Raw genomic sequence first — 12,981 nt, 5'->3', positions numbered from 1 at the left:
CTGCAACTGCGGAGGGCACGGGGAGGCCCTGACCACGAGGAACAGTGGAGGAAGAGACTGACTTTGGTGCTTTCCCACACAGTGGGGAAACTTTGATTCTGCTGTGTGGGGATGTTTTATGTCAAATTCTATAGTGTGTGTTCTTTATACCCTTTCGGGCTTAATCACCACCTCCAGTTTAAATTCCAGTTGGAATATTTTGGAGGACCCAAGAACCAAGAACCAAGTACAAACTCTGTACAGACAGCACCTGTAGTCAGGATCAAACCTGGATCTCTGGCACTCTAAGGAAGCAACTCTACCACTGTGCCACCATGCCGCCCTTTTTCCTAAGACAAACAACTTAATTCCTGGAATAAATCTAGTGAACTTCACCAAACAATTCCTCAAGCAAGTGGCGTCCTTCACAAAACTGCACAGAGTATTCTGAGCATTCTCAGTTTTGTACTCCATCCCTCCTTACTATGAGGTCACCATCTAAAGTCGAGAAGACTTTGATTCTGGAGTGGAGGAAAGTTAGGTTGAATGGTTTTAATTTGTCCTTTACACTAGTTTAGCTCTTGTAGAATGTTTAGTAGAGCTGAGGTGTAGCATTGTCAAGAAAGATTCAAAAACCCATGGGGGTTTTTCAGCCTTGTTTGATGCTGATCTTCACTGTTGTTGACTCTGTTGTTGACTTGTTGGTTAGGATCACGGCTTGCATGTCATCAAGTTAAACATAGGACAGAGACAAGCCGGACGTGAGGAGAATGCTCCACAGCCCCATTCCTCCATCTGGTGGAGTTAAAGGTTTAGTGGGACCAAGGAAAGCCACAAAGGCCAGGGGTTGTGCTCTGGTGATTTTTGTTTTGGCGTTATCACATAGTGAAGAACTGGATTGATAGAATCCGCACTACAAATCAGGTAGCAGCTCTTAAAACAGTTGGAGGGAATGGTCGAGAAGGATCCTGGCAGTGACTTTTCCCGAGCTAGAACTATATGTCAGCAGGTGCAACAATTTTAAAGTTGCCAGAGAAATGACTGATTACCAGCCCCCCTTGCTGGCAGCAGCCCCTAGCAAATCAACCTAGAGACCTTCACTTGCCAAACTTTCCTGGGCTGTAGATAGCCACAGGAAAGATTATGTTGATTGGTCACAAAGTCACGTTTCATGGCCTTAACGCAATAGCCTCGTGTCAAAACGGCTGTTTAAAGAACAAGGCTTCTTATTTCGTCAACACAAGTTGGCTATTAAATGAAACATGAGCCCGTAATACAATCAACGTGTTCAAAAATAATTCAAGATTGTAAGCAAGATATACTCGCGAATGTACATGACAGAAACCCAAATATAAAGATTGAAAATGGTTTTTTTCGTAATTTTCGTACAGTATCGTAAAAATTAAAGGTTTCAGGTATGGGTGAAAGATGATCAACAATATAAAAACTCATCTCCTTGCGGCTATTTGATAATCTCCCTCCTGCTCTCTCTCCTTGCTTATTTCTTTTCATCACTATCTCTTTTTCCCCCTTTTTACTCACACACACTACACTTTCCTCTCTTCTTTACTATCTCTTTCTTTCTTATTTCTCTCTTTAAAAAAACATTTCAAAATGAAGTTGTACAGAGAATGTATTATGTAAACATATTTTTGGCACCTGTAAAAAGGTACCACTGTATTGTACTTACTTCTAATAAAATTTAAAAACTAAAAAAATTAAAATGTTTTTTTTGTTAAGTTTTTTGTAGTTTTAGTAGTACTTTTCAAATACCTCAAGGATAGTTTCAAATCTACTAAACAGTTCTTCACTGGCAAAGATCTCGGCAATGGTTTTCTGTTTTAAAAACAAAACAAAGGGAAAATGTCAGATTTATAGATACTTGTTACAATCTATGCCAATTTAACACATAGTTATATAAGTGACAATGGAATGTTACAATGGAATGGAATGAAACGTCAACATTAAACATTGATGGTTGGGATGGGTTTGGAAATTGCATGGGAAATTGATGCTTTACATAATAATTCCCCACTGGCTAATAAGGGATATGTTTCAAAGAATAGTTCAGAAAAATTAGTTTTCTGAACTAACAGGGAACTAATAGAGATTGGTTTCTTTCTCTGACATATTAAGGGTGGAAATGATATACTTACTACAAAATTAAAGTAGAACTCAAGCAAAAACATCTTAAGCCTACCAGTCTGGAGATTACTCCTGCCAACAAAGGAATTCATTTCCATGTTATTATTTTTTCATATCACACAGTAGAGTCAAGACCCTCATAATCTAATTTGAATTGAATCCCGTGGTTTTTGTTATGCCGGTTAATATTTTTTGGTTGACGATACGAGTCCCTATCCGAGATCACCTGCATCTCCTTATTGGATCCTTGTCTTTTGTGCATTGATGATTCCGATCCCTATTATTCAGGGTTCATATTAAGTTGTGTGTCTAGACATTAACATCAAGGAACTACCTTGCAAAGTCTGGATCACCACCACATCCTTAAAGTGTATTGGAGGATTCTATGACTTCTATGACTATAACTCTAAGTGCAAGTCTGACCAGGCACAATATGCTTGCGTTCTCCTCAATGACATGCATAATACACCTAAGATAGACACAAAATGCCGGAGTAACTGTGAAGGACAGGGAGCATCTCTGGGGAGACCCTTCATCAGTCTGGAGGGGAGAGCTGAGGGCTTAGTTACTCCAGCAGTTTATGTCTATCTGGTTTAAACCAGCATCTGCAGTTCCTTTCCTATTCATAATGCACCTGCAGGGAGTTAGGAATAGACCATTTATACCAATCCTAGCAGAAACAATGAACGGGAATAAGGACTATGCAGCGATATTGCATCAATTGTGTTTTGCAAAGACAGTGTGCCTTCTGGCCTTGCCTGTATGACTAGTGCCCAGCTAAAGCTGCCTCACACTCATGGGTGTTATTGAGGCCATGTTCCCCTCGACGTAACCATAGCAAGCCTTATGCCCCTGTCCCACTTAGGAAACCTGAACGGAAACCTCTGGAGACTTTGCGCCCCACCCAAGGTTTCCGTGCGGTTCCTGGAGGTTGCAGGTGGTTGCCGGAGGTTGCAGGTGGTTGCCGGAGGTTGCAGGTGGTTGCCGGAGGTTGCAGGTGGTTGCCGGAGGTTGCAGGTAGTGGAAGCAGGTAGGGAGACTGACCAAAAACTCCGGGAACCGCACGGAAACCTTGGGTGGGGCGCAAAGTCTCCAGAGGTTTCCGTTCAGGTTTCCTAAGTGGGGCATAACTCTGTGCATTACTTGCTGCAGTTTGGTATGGAGGCCCTGTGCCACGTTATCACCCTATGGATGTGTGCACTCAAGTTTAATAACAACACTACCCAATGTGCTTTTTAACAAGCATGATAACTTTAGTTTTAACCGACATAATAATGGAAAACGTGACAATAATGTATTTACGGAATACATGTTTTTCTTACATTCAAGATACAATCTTAAGCAACTTGCACTGTACACAAAATTATTCTAATAACTCACATCTGTGAAACTGAATGTGTATTTTAGTTGCCATTCCCCGAGGAGAAAAGACCTTCAGCCACAAATTTGTAAATTAATTCAGAAAACAATGAAAGATTTTATTTCCCTGGCACAGGGCTGGAGGCATATGGAGAATTATTCAGAACTACAGATGAAAATCCTGCCAGATGATCACACTAAATAGGCCACTCCTCATTTGAGTAATAGGCCACTTCCCCATAGATGAGTCAAGAAAACATGTTTGTTCATCGTTTAGTGCGAGCCATGAGTCGAACTATATTAAAATGAGACAGTCTATGTCAAGTGTACCTGTGGATTCCCGAGATATTCAGAACTTCCAGCTAGAAAGTGGTCAATGATATGAATGATGCCATTGGATGCAACTATGTCTCCTCTCACCAAGGTGTATGTTTGGTTTTGAAGTCGCAGCTGAAAGTGATTGTACAGAGAAATGAAAAAGAAGTATTAGTGAGAAAATTGCTTTTACTAATTGCAAACCTTGAAGATTCTAACCATAATATTATTCTGAGACACACAAATAGCTGATAGCCTGCTACCCTTTATCTATTTGTAAATTAATTAATTTACCCTTCAGCTGGTCAGCTGCTCCTGGAGGTACCGAGGTCTAGTCGGAGGCTCAGAGGGGATAGAGCCTTCTCTGTTGCTGCTCCGGCACTCTGGAACACCCTGCCGCTGCACATCAGACAGGCCCCCTCACTGTCCATCTTCAAATCCAGTGTTAAAACGCATTTGTACTCCCTGGCTTTTGACCATGCCTGAGGCTTTGCTTCTGTTTGTGGTGTTTTTGATGTTTCTTTATTTTACATGTCTTTTCCTACTATTTCTTTTGATTGTTATTTTTGGTGTGTATTAACTTTTTTGTCAATGATTAGTGATGTACAGCACTTTGTTGCAGCTATGTTTGTTTTTAAAGTGCTCTATAAATAAAATTATTATTATTATTATTATTATTTGTCATTTGGGATCCCAGCATTTATTGAATATCCCCACTTGACCTTGAGGTGTTGGTTGGTCACCATCTTCAACTTCTATGGTCTTTCTGATGAAGGGATTTCTACAAAGCTGCTGATCTAATAATTCCAAGATTTCAACTCATGAACAATGATTGAATGGTGATATATTTCCAAGCTATGATCGTGTACTACTTGAAGGGGAATCTGCAGGTGGCGGTGTGTTCTTGCAACTACTGCCCTTTATCCTTTTAGTTTGGAAGATGTTATTGGAATAAACTAGACAAGAAACTGGTGTGCATTGTGCCGGTGTGAGTGAAGGCTTAGGATGGAGGTCTGGTTGCTCATCATGCATGGCCTCGATGGTGTTGAACCTCTTGGGTTTTGTCAGGGAGATACTCATCAGGGCAGGTGGAGAGTTCTCCAACACACACCTGCAGATGGTTTTGGAGTCAAGAGACAAGACCCAACCTCTGACTGAGAAGTAGTCACCCCTCTAGAGCGTGTTGAGAGAGATTCTAACCTGAAACTCCTTGCTCTTTCATTCAAAAGAAAGACAAAGGCAGTTCATGTGATAGGAGCAGAAATGGGTAATTCGGCCCATCAAGTCTACCCCACCATTCAATCATTGTTGATCTATATATTCCTATTAACACCATTCTCCTGCCTTCTCCCCACAACCCCTGATACCCGCCAGTACACAAAATTGCTGGAGAAACTCAGCGGGTGCAGCAGCATCTATGGAGCGAAGGAAATAGGCGACGTTTCGGCCCGAAACGTCGCCTATTTCCTTCGCTCCATAGATGCTGCTGCACCCGCTGAGTTTCTCCAGCAATTTTGTGTACCTTCGATCTTCCAGCATCTGCAGTTCCTTCTTGAACACCCTGATACCCGCCAATGCACCATAACTCTGTTTCACGTTACACCGGTCAATACACCGTTCTAATACACCATTATCATGCAACTAATCATATGATGAGCCAAAGGTACAATGTTTAAAACCAGAAGCTGATAATAATTATCCTACCGTTCCACTTTCAGTTGCATCAACTGTATCGCCAGCCAATGTTTCAAATGTCTTCATGTTTATTAAATCCTTAAGCAGCAGAATACCCGAGACAACATGTTGTTTGCATGAAAACCTCTCCATTTCTTCTACCTTTGTTAGGATAAAACACACAATTAGAAAATTGAAATACAGAAAAGGACTAGTTCAAGTTTGCAACCTGGTAACATCAGTGGGATCACTTTGGAAATGTTTAGATTTTTGTGCATTACTTGGTTAGAAAATAGATTCTACATCCACGTTTCAGCCAGTATCCACCCTGTATCTCTAAACAAAACTCTAAACAGGCTTTCCGGCCCACTGTCCCCACCGACCAGCGACCCCTGCACACTAATACTAGCCACCACACACTAGGGACAATTTACAATTTTACCGAAGCCAATGAACCTACAAACCTGTATGTCTTTGGAATGTGGGAAGAAACTGGAGCACCCGGCTTGATCCATGTGGTGACGGGGAGAATGACAAACATTGTACAGAACGCACCCATAGTCAGGATCGAACCCGGGTCTCTGGCGCTGTAAGGCAGGAACTCTACCGCTGTGCCACCGTGCAGCCCCATCCCATCAGTACCACTGAATCTTTGGGCCTGCCATTCCCTGCCCAGCTGAAAATCTGATGTTGTCACTTCTCTGTAGGGCACCAGAAATACTCCCAGGAATGGGGAGGTACAGTAACGAGGTATCCTTTAAGGGCCTGTCCCACTTGGCCGTCATTTGCGCCTCATTTACGCGTCATATGTAAAATAGTTCGACGCGACATCGTGCGCTAATCACGCCTCATCAATGCCGTCTGGTGCGCGTGACGTCATTAGAATACCCTGCAGCGCACGGCGACGCATGGTTACGCATGGTGATGTAACCATGCATCACCACGCAATACACGTGAGACGTCGGGACACAGCGTGCGACGCCAATGCGCCAGCGTGCGTACCCAATGCGCCAGCGTGCGTGCGCGATATGTCACGCAGGTGGCGTGCGAGAATTTCCTACAGCACGAAATCCTGGAGCGCCGCACGATACCGCGCGCAACTCCACACTCCACGCCTCTCCATGCGCCCGTCCCATGCTACCCACACGCTACCCGTGTGTCACAACACATCGACCTTTTACATAAGACGCATAAATGAGGCGCAAATGACGGCCAAGTGGGACAGGTCCTTTAAGCATGAAGCCCTGGGGTTGATTAGCAAAAGACTCAGTGCACATATGCAATGTATTTGTATTCTAAGTAGTGATTACTATGCAATAACAAGCTAAGTGATGTAATGTGCACAAGCTAATAGTGTGAGAGGAAAATATATCCCAGTGGCACCAGCACGTTTCCTGCACAGCACAGAAATGGAGCACTTATATAAGGGCAGAGGAATTTCTAGCCTGGGTGTTTTGTATTGAAATAAAATTAAAATAATAAAACTGGAATTGAAGAGAGGAAGGAGAAATATATTAGACGTTTGTTTCAGCTGAATGGTATCAGCTGCAGTAGTAGAGTGAGATTAGTTTATTATCGCATTGCATGCAATGGTCCGTTTCAGCGTCGTACAAATTATCTGAGGCTGGAAACCTGCGATTTAGACGTACGCCAGTCAAGAATGTTTCCATTCTTTTGATGGTTTTACTTACAATGGAGCTCCTGGCTATTCATGTGAAATAAATTTAATAATGAACAGAATAAAAACTCTTTGAAACATCATCCATTGGAATGTCGGTTTTGAAATAAACATTTCAGTGTCTCTGCCGTAGGAAAATATTTTTGCATGCTTAAGTATTAAGAAATGAAAATGACAAGGAATAGACAAAAAAATTGAGCACTGGATACAATATTTGATGGACTCCTGATACAACATGTTTAAGAAGGAACTGCAGATGCTGGGAAATCGAAGGTAGACTGAAGAAGGGTTTCGACCCGAAAAGTTGCCTACTTCCTTTGCTCCATAGATGCTGCCTCACCCGCTGAGTTTCTCCAGCATTTTTGTCTATCCTGATACAACATGTCCAGGAGTATTTGTGAATTTCTAGACCTGATCACTTGAGAGCACTTTCAACCTGAACAACATCAAAAGCAGATAGGACTCAAGATTTATTTCCCCTTCACTGGCTTTTCTCGTTTCTCATATCGATATTTAAAATGCATCTGGAAATAAAGCTATTGTGTCAAAAGGCCAATGGGCTCTCAAATTGATATTAAAACTTATGTCACAAATGTGAAGGAGCTACTGTTAACTCTCAAACGGACTGGTTAAAACAATCAAGATGTTTGGCATTGGGTTGCAAACTGTAGCATTATCCTGCCAGTCAGAGGTTGTTGAGTTTGTTTTGTATATATTGGGGACAGCACTTTGAGGAAATACCACCAAAGTTAGAACTAAGAACGAACCAATTAAGAACTTACAAAGAACTAGAATTTTGAGGATTATACAAACAAGGCAGAATATATTTTTCAACAGGAAGGTATTTATCCGACCAGGAAGAGTCATTATGGACACATAGTTAATGAATGGCAGAATTGATCATTGGGGCAAAGTTTAAGGGCAGCACAGTGGTAGAGCTGCTGCCTCACAGCACCAGGGACCTGGGTTTGATCCTGATTATGGGCGCTGTCTGTGTGAAGTTTGTACATTATCCCTGTGACTGCGTGGGTTTCCTCCGGGTGCCCCGGTTTCCTCTCACATTCCTGAGATGCAGGTTTCTAGGTTCATTGGCTGTTGTAAATTGCCACTCGTGTGTAGGTGGGATAACATAAAAAAATGTGAATGGGTGATTGATGGTCAGCATGGACCTGATGGGCTGAAGGGCCTGTTTCCATGCTGTATCTTATAAACTAAAGTAAAAGATCACTGCTGAAGTTTATGTTAGGATGGAAAACATTAAGGGCGGAATCTAACAGTGAAAGATTACTATCACAGGAGAGGCCCGCACCATCAAGGGGCAGAAATGCAACCTATTCACCTCGAGGAAAAGGGTGAGCTGTTGATTCCCAAACTTAATGCAACTGGAACATGGAACGTTAGTGAGATAGAAATTACAATTTGAAAAGGAAAAGTATGAAAAATATATAGAAACGTAAAGGTAAATCCGAACAGGGTTGTAAAATATGTCCCAGTGCTCGGGTGATAAGGTGAGACTGTGAATTGCTGGCCACTTCTTGCCTGAGAAACAGCCTTGCAGCCACTGAAGCACCACTGGAGATCCTTCTGGTACATTTACCCACGTGAAGGAACTATCAAACGGCCCCACTTACATCCGCCCACCACTTCTGCCAAAAGGTGGTTTAAGGGCCTGTCCCAAATTGCGATTTTTTTCGGCGATTGCGGGCGTCAGTGACTGATGCCCGCAGTCGCAGAAAAACCGTCAAGTTGTACAACAATCTACGACAGGCTACGGCACGGTTGACATCAAGTTGTGACAATCTGTGTCAAATACCCCAATTGCAGAGACCAACTGCAAAGGATACTTGAGCAGACGCTTAGTTTATTGACCAACCTGACAATAATTGTGGGCTTAGACTCCCAGTAGGTGAACATTACTGATGCTGCAAACTAAATAGCTAGCCCACCACTTTTATATTTCCATGTCAGACTGACATCTCCATTTTTATGGAGATACAAGACCAGGTGCTATGAAGAGTCTTAAGCATAACTCGGCACATCACAAATATGAAGCAAAACAATTTCTCCCTCCATCCCGTCAGGCAGCATCCCTGGAGAAAATAGATCAACTTTCGGGTTGGAACCGTCTCCCAGTCTGATAGTAGAAGGGAAGGGGGAAACAGGCCAGAACAAATCAGGGCCAGCAACAGATGACCTCACAAAGGGTGGAGCCCACAATGGCCCATTGTGCCCACTGTGGGCTGGAGGAAGTGTGATAACAAGAGGATGCAAACAGTGGAACTGGTAGAACAACAGTTCGAAAATGTTCTGCTGGGATTTCAGGATAAAGTCATTTTTTAGTGTAATACAAAAAAATGCTTTTAATACTTCCATGTATTGTTCAAGATAACTTACCGTGGGTGCTTTTAGATTATTGATAAGGGGAAGAAAAACGGTAAAAGGCCCCAATTTACTCAGTGTCAACAAGCATCCATTATCTGAAAAGATTGAAAAAGAAGCATTGTGTGAAACACATTTCAGCATTTCTGCTTTCAAAACTTTCAAAACTGATTTACCACAAACAAGAATAATTAACAAAAAAATGTGACTTTTTGAAGTAATATTGGCCCAGAATTTGCTGACAACACGACAAGGCAAATCTTCATTCTGGCATAAGGAACAACTTAAATAATACAGTTGGTGCGGGCCAAGGGGATGATGTTTGGATCGGGCGCTGAGACGGATAGAGTGTGTGGTGGGGGAATGAAGCACGAGGATATCAAATCATTGTGAGGAATTACAGAAGGAGGAGAATAACCAACCTCACGCAAGTAGATCAGTAGATGGCCCCTTTGCTGGCATTGGAGCAGGCCTTAACCCCTGGTGAAGACTTGCCTTGGACTTATAAACAACAGACAATAGACAATAGGTGCAGGAGTAGGCCATTCGGCCCTTCAATGTGATCATGGCTGATCAGTACCCCGTTCCTGCCTTCTCCCCATATCCCCTGACTCCGCTATCTTTAAGGCACATGATTCATTTATCTCAAATGCAAAGTAGAATTGTATTGATGTGTTGCCAGCCACTCTTTTTGCACCAGTTAATGTTATCAGACAGCATCTAGGGAGGTGCATGTGGATGATTGAGATCCATAAACCAGATTTGCAATGTGCACACATAAAATATCCAATTGTGATTCAATTTAAGGTGAAATACACTTGACTAACACGTACAAAGAACATGTCCTGGCCAATGTCTGAAGCACAGGAACAGGTACTTTGGCTACAAAACTCAGTTTTTATTTTAGAAGCTCAGCAAGAGGAGTGAAGAGGGCAGGGCAGTGGATGTTGTCCTTACAGACTTTAGCAAGGCTTATAACAAGGTCTCGCAGAGTGGGCTTGTCTGGAAGGTTAGATTGAATGGCATCCCAGGTGAGCTAGTCATAAGTTCACGTTCATAAATTATAGGGGCAGAATCAGGCCATTTGGCCCATCGCCTACTCTGCCATTTAATCATGGCTGATCTATCTTTCCCTCTCAACCCCATTTATGCAAGATTCAAAGATTTCTAAAACCGGACCATGGCCATTGCAGAATGATAAAATAGTTTCAGAAAATTAATAAAAATGAACCTTAGAAGAAACGGTGCTTCAACGAGACAGTGAGTAATTACAAGCCATGTCAATGTCAATGTCATTTGCCAGAGTTGAGAGGAGAGGGAACCTTGGCAATTATTTATTCATTGGTATAGTTTGAGAATATTTGAGTAATTTACCGAACATCGTAATTGGTGCAGTAGTAAACTGGTGTGTGAGTAGCTTCTCGATCACCTCCCTGATAGGGCCGATGCACTTGCGCCCATCTCCAATCTGACCTGGTTTACAAGCACACCTGAGCAGAGAGAAAAACAAGCAGAAATAAAATGATCATTGTGAACTAATGAGAATATCGTTTTGCTGCCATAAAAAGGACACGTGCTTAAAATGGGCTCTTTACTGAATTTAGCCACTCATATGCACAATGTTAATATACTGTTTGGATTAAGCCAAAGACAATTGAAAAACCTGTCTGGAGACGTAAGAGACTGCCGATGTTGGAATCTGAAGCAAAAATACACTGCTGCATGAACTCAGTGGGTCAAGCAGCATCTGTGGAGGCAAAGGGAGGGTTGATGTTATGGGTTGAGCCGCTGCATCTCAACCTGAAATGACAATCAACCCTTTGCCTCCAAACGCGCTGCTTGTCCTGCTAAGTTCTTTCAGCAGTTTATTCTTGGTTCAAAATCTGTCGGTGGTGCCCAAAAGTTCAGATTTCTTCATTTCGAGCTCTATCATGGGATTGTTGCCAAATGCAGTGAAATTCTTCCTGAACACATATTAATACTGCCATTGGTTTATTATTTTTATAATAGAATAATGGGTTGAAATCTGCCCAAGTCTGAAAATGTAAACTGAAGGTTGGCTGCATTCACAGACTCATGACACCAGAGATTAGCTTCACATAAATCGTGCATTCAGCAATGTAAAAGATCTTCGATATTCTATCAAGAACGCTCCTCTTGTCCTGCAAAACCCTTTTACAAAGTCATGGATGGTCTCCTGATTCGCCACACTTTGTGCTTCATTTTCATTGAAAAAAACAGTTGGAAAAGAAAGTTGTGGATGCCGCCATTTCCACAGACGTCTGTAATCTTTCTATCTTTCTGCCGACTTAGCTCACAGACAAGGAGCTCCAACATGCACAGTGATGTCCAAAGGCAGGCAACTGATACATGGGCACTGCTCCCGTGACTTTGGGTCATGCTTCATGGACTGTGGACAGTCTGAGTCATTGAGGTAGAAGTAGTCATTTATTAGACCCGCGAGAGCGGGTTACTTGTATCTCAAAGGGGGGGGGGGGGGGGGGGGGGGGGGGGGGGGGGGGGGGGGGGGACTAGGGGGGAGGATACTAGTGTGTACAGAGTACATCTCGGGTAGATCTTTGTTAAATACCTAACTGTGTGTTGTCTGACCCCTCTGCCAGCGCTGTGCTAATTTCTCAGCCACAACTCTTACCTGGATGCCTTCTAATCTCTATACCGACCCCCAACTGCCTACATCTCCAGCAGCTGATTGTGAACCAAACTGCCCACAATCCCACCTCCACCCCCCATCAGCCCTGGACATGGCCCCCAGCTAATTATCGCAAGCTGCTCACCAGCTACTGAGCTAATTTGCAGCTCTTGTTTCCACTCCATCCCGTTCCACCCATACCCCTCCCTCTGGCTTTTCATTTCACCTCCCCTCTTCTTCCCTTCTTTGTCCTTTTCACCACTTGCCTTTCTCACCAACTCCACCCATGTGTCAACCATACGCCACCCCCACCTCACCGACATCCACCTCTCATCTGCCAGGCGTTATCCCACCTCTACGTTCCAGCGTTCCAACCCCTACAATCAGTCTGAAGATGGAGCAGGCGCCTGTCGCAGGTGCTGTCTGACCCACTGAATTGCTCCAGCACTTAATGCTTGGCACAGGATTGCAGCATCTGCAGTCGACTGTGGCTCCAACCCATCCTCCAGCTGGTTCCCAGAACCTTCAGCCCCCTCAGAGCTCTTGAACCCATTACCCCACCGACCCATTGACCCAGTCCCTGCATCAACTGCTTTATTTCACATTCTCTGGGGGTTTTACTTTCAAAGCCTATAAAAAAAAAACCATTCTAGGCCTCGAGCACTATTGAATTATGTTGTGGCAATCCATCAGTGAAAATATTCACTTTTGTTTTAGCTATTTCTCAATGCTTTTATTGTCCATTCCCAATCGCCCTGAGAAGGTAGCAGTGAGCCATGTTTGTCACCTACTGCAGTCCTTC

General features: G+C 43.1%; 1 protein-coding gene across 1 annotated transcript in view; it reads right to left on the bottom strand.

The window, feature by feature from the left end:
• stab1 (stabilin 1) overlaps positions 1-12,981 on the bottom strand; it is a 259,880-nt gene that overhangs the window by 189,539 nt on the left and 57,360 nt on the right. Inside the window, exons 10-14 of the mRNA XM_055647479.1 lie at positions 10,904-11,019; positions 9,545-9,627; positions 5,503-5,634; positions 3,814-3,933; positions 1,753-1,815 (exon numbers count right to left, since the gene is read on the bottom strand). Coding sequence (XP_055503454.1) covers positions 1,753-1,815; positions 3,814-3,933; positions 5,503-5,634; positions 9,545-9,627; positions 10,904-11,019 — 514 coding nt within the window. The remainder of the gene's footprint in view (positions 1-1,752; positions 1,816-3,813; positions 3,934-5,502; positions 5,635-9,544; positions 9,628-10,903; positions 11,020-12,981) is intronic.

This window comes from Leucoraja erinacea, chromosome 16 (assembly GCF_028641065.1).
Source record: "Leucoraja erinacea ecotype New England chromosome 16, Leri_hhj_1, whole genome shotgun sequence".
Taxonomy (NCBI): Eukaryota; Metazoa; Chordata; class Chondrichthyes; order Rajiformes; family Rajidae; genus Leucoraja; species Leucoraja erinaceus.
The sequence above is the reverse complement of the archived record's forward strand: the minus strand, read 5'-3'. Positions and strand labels throughout refer to the sequence as shown.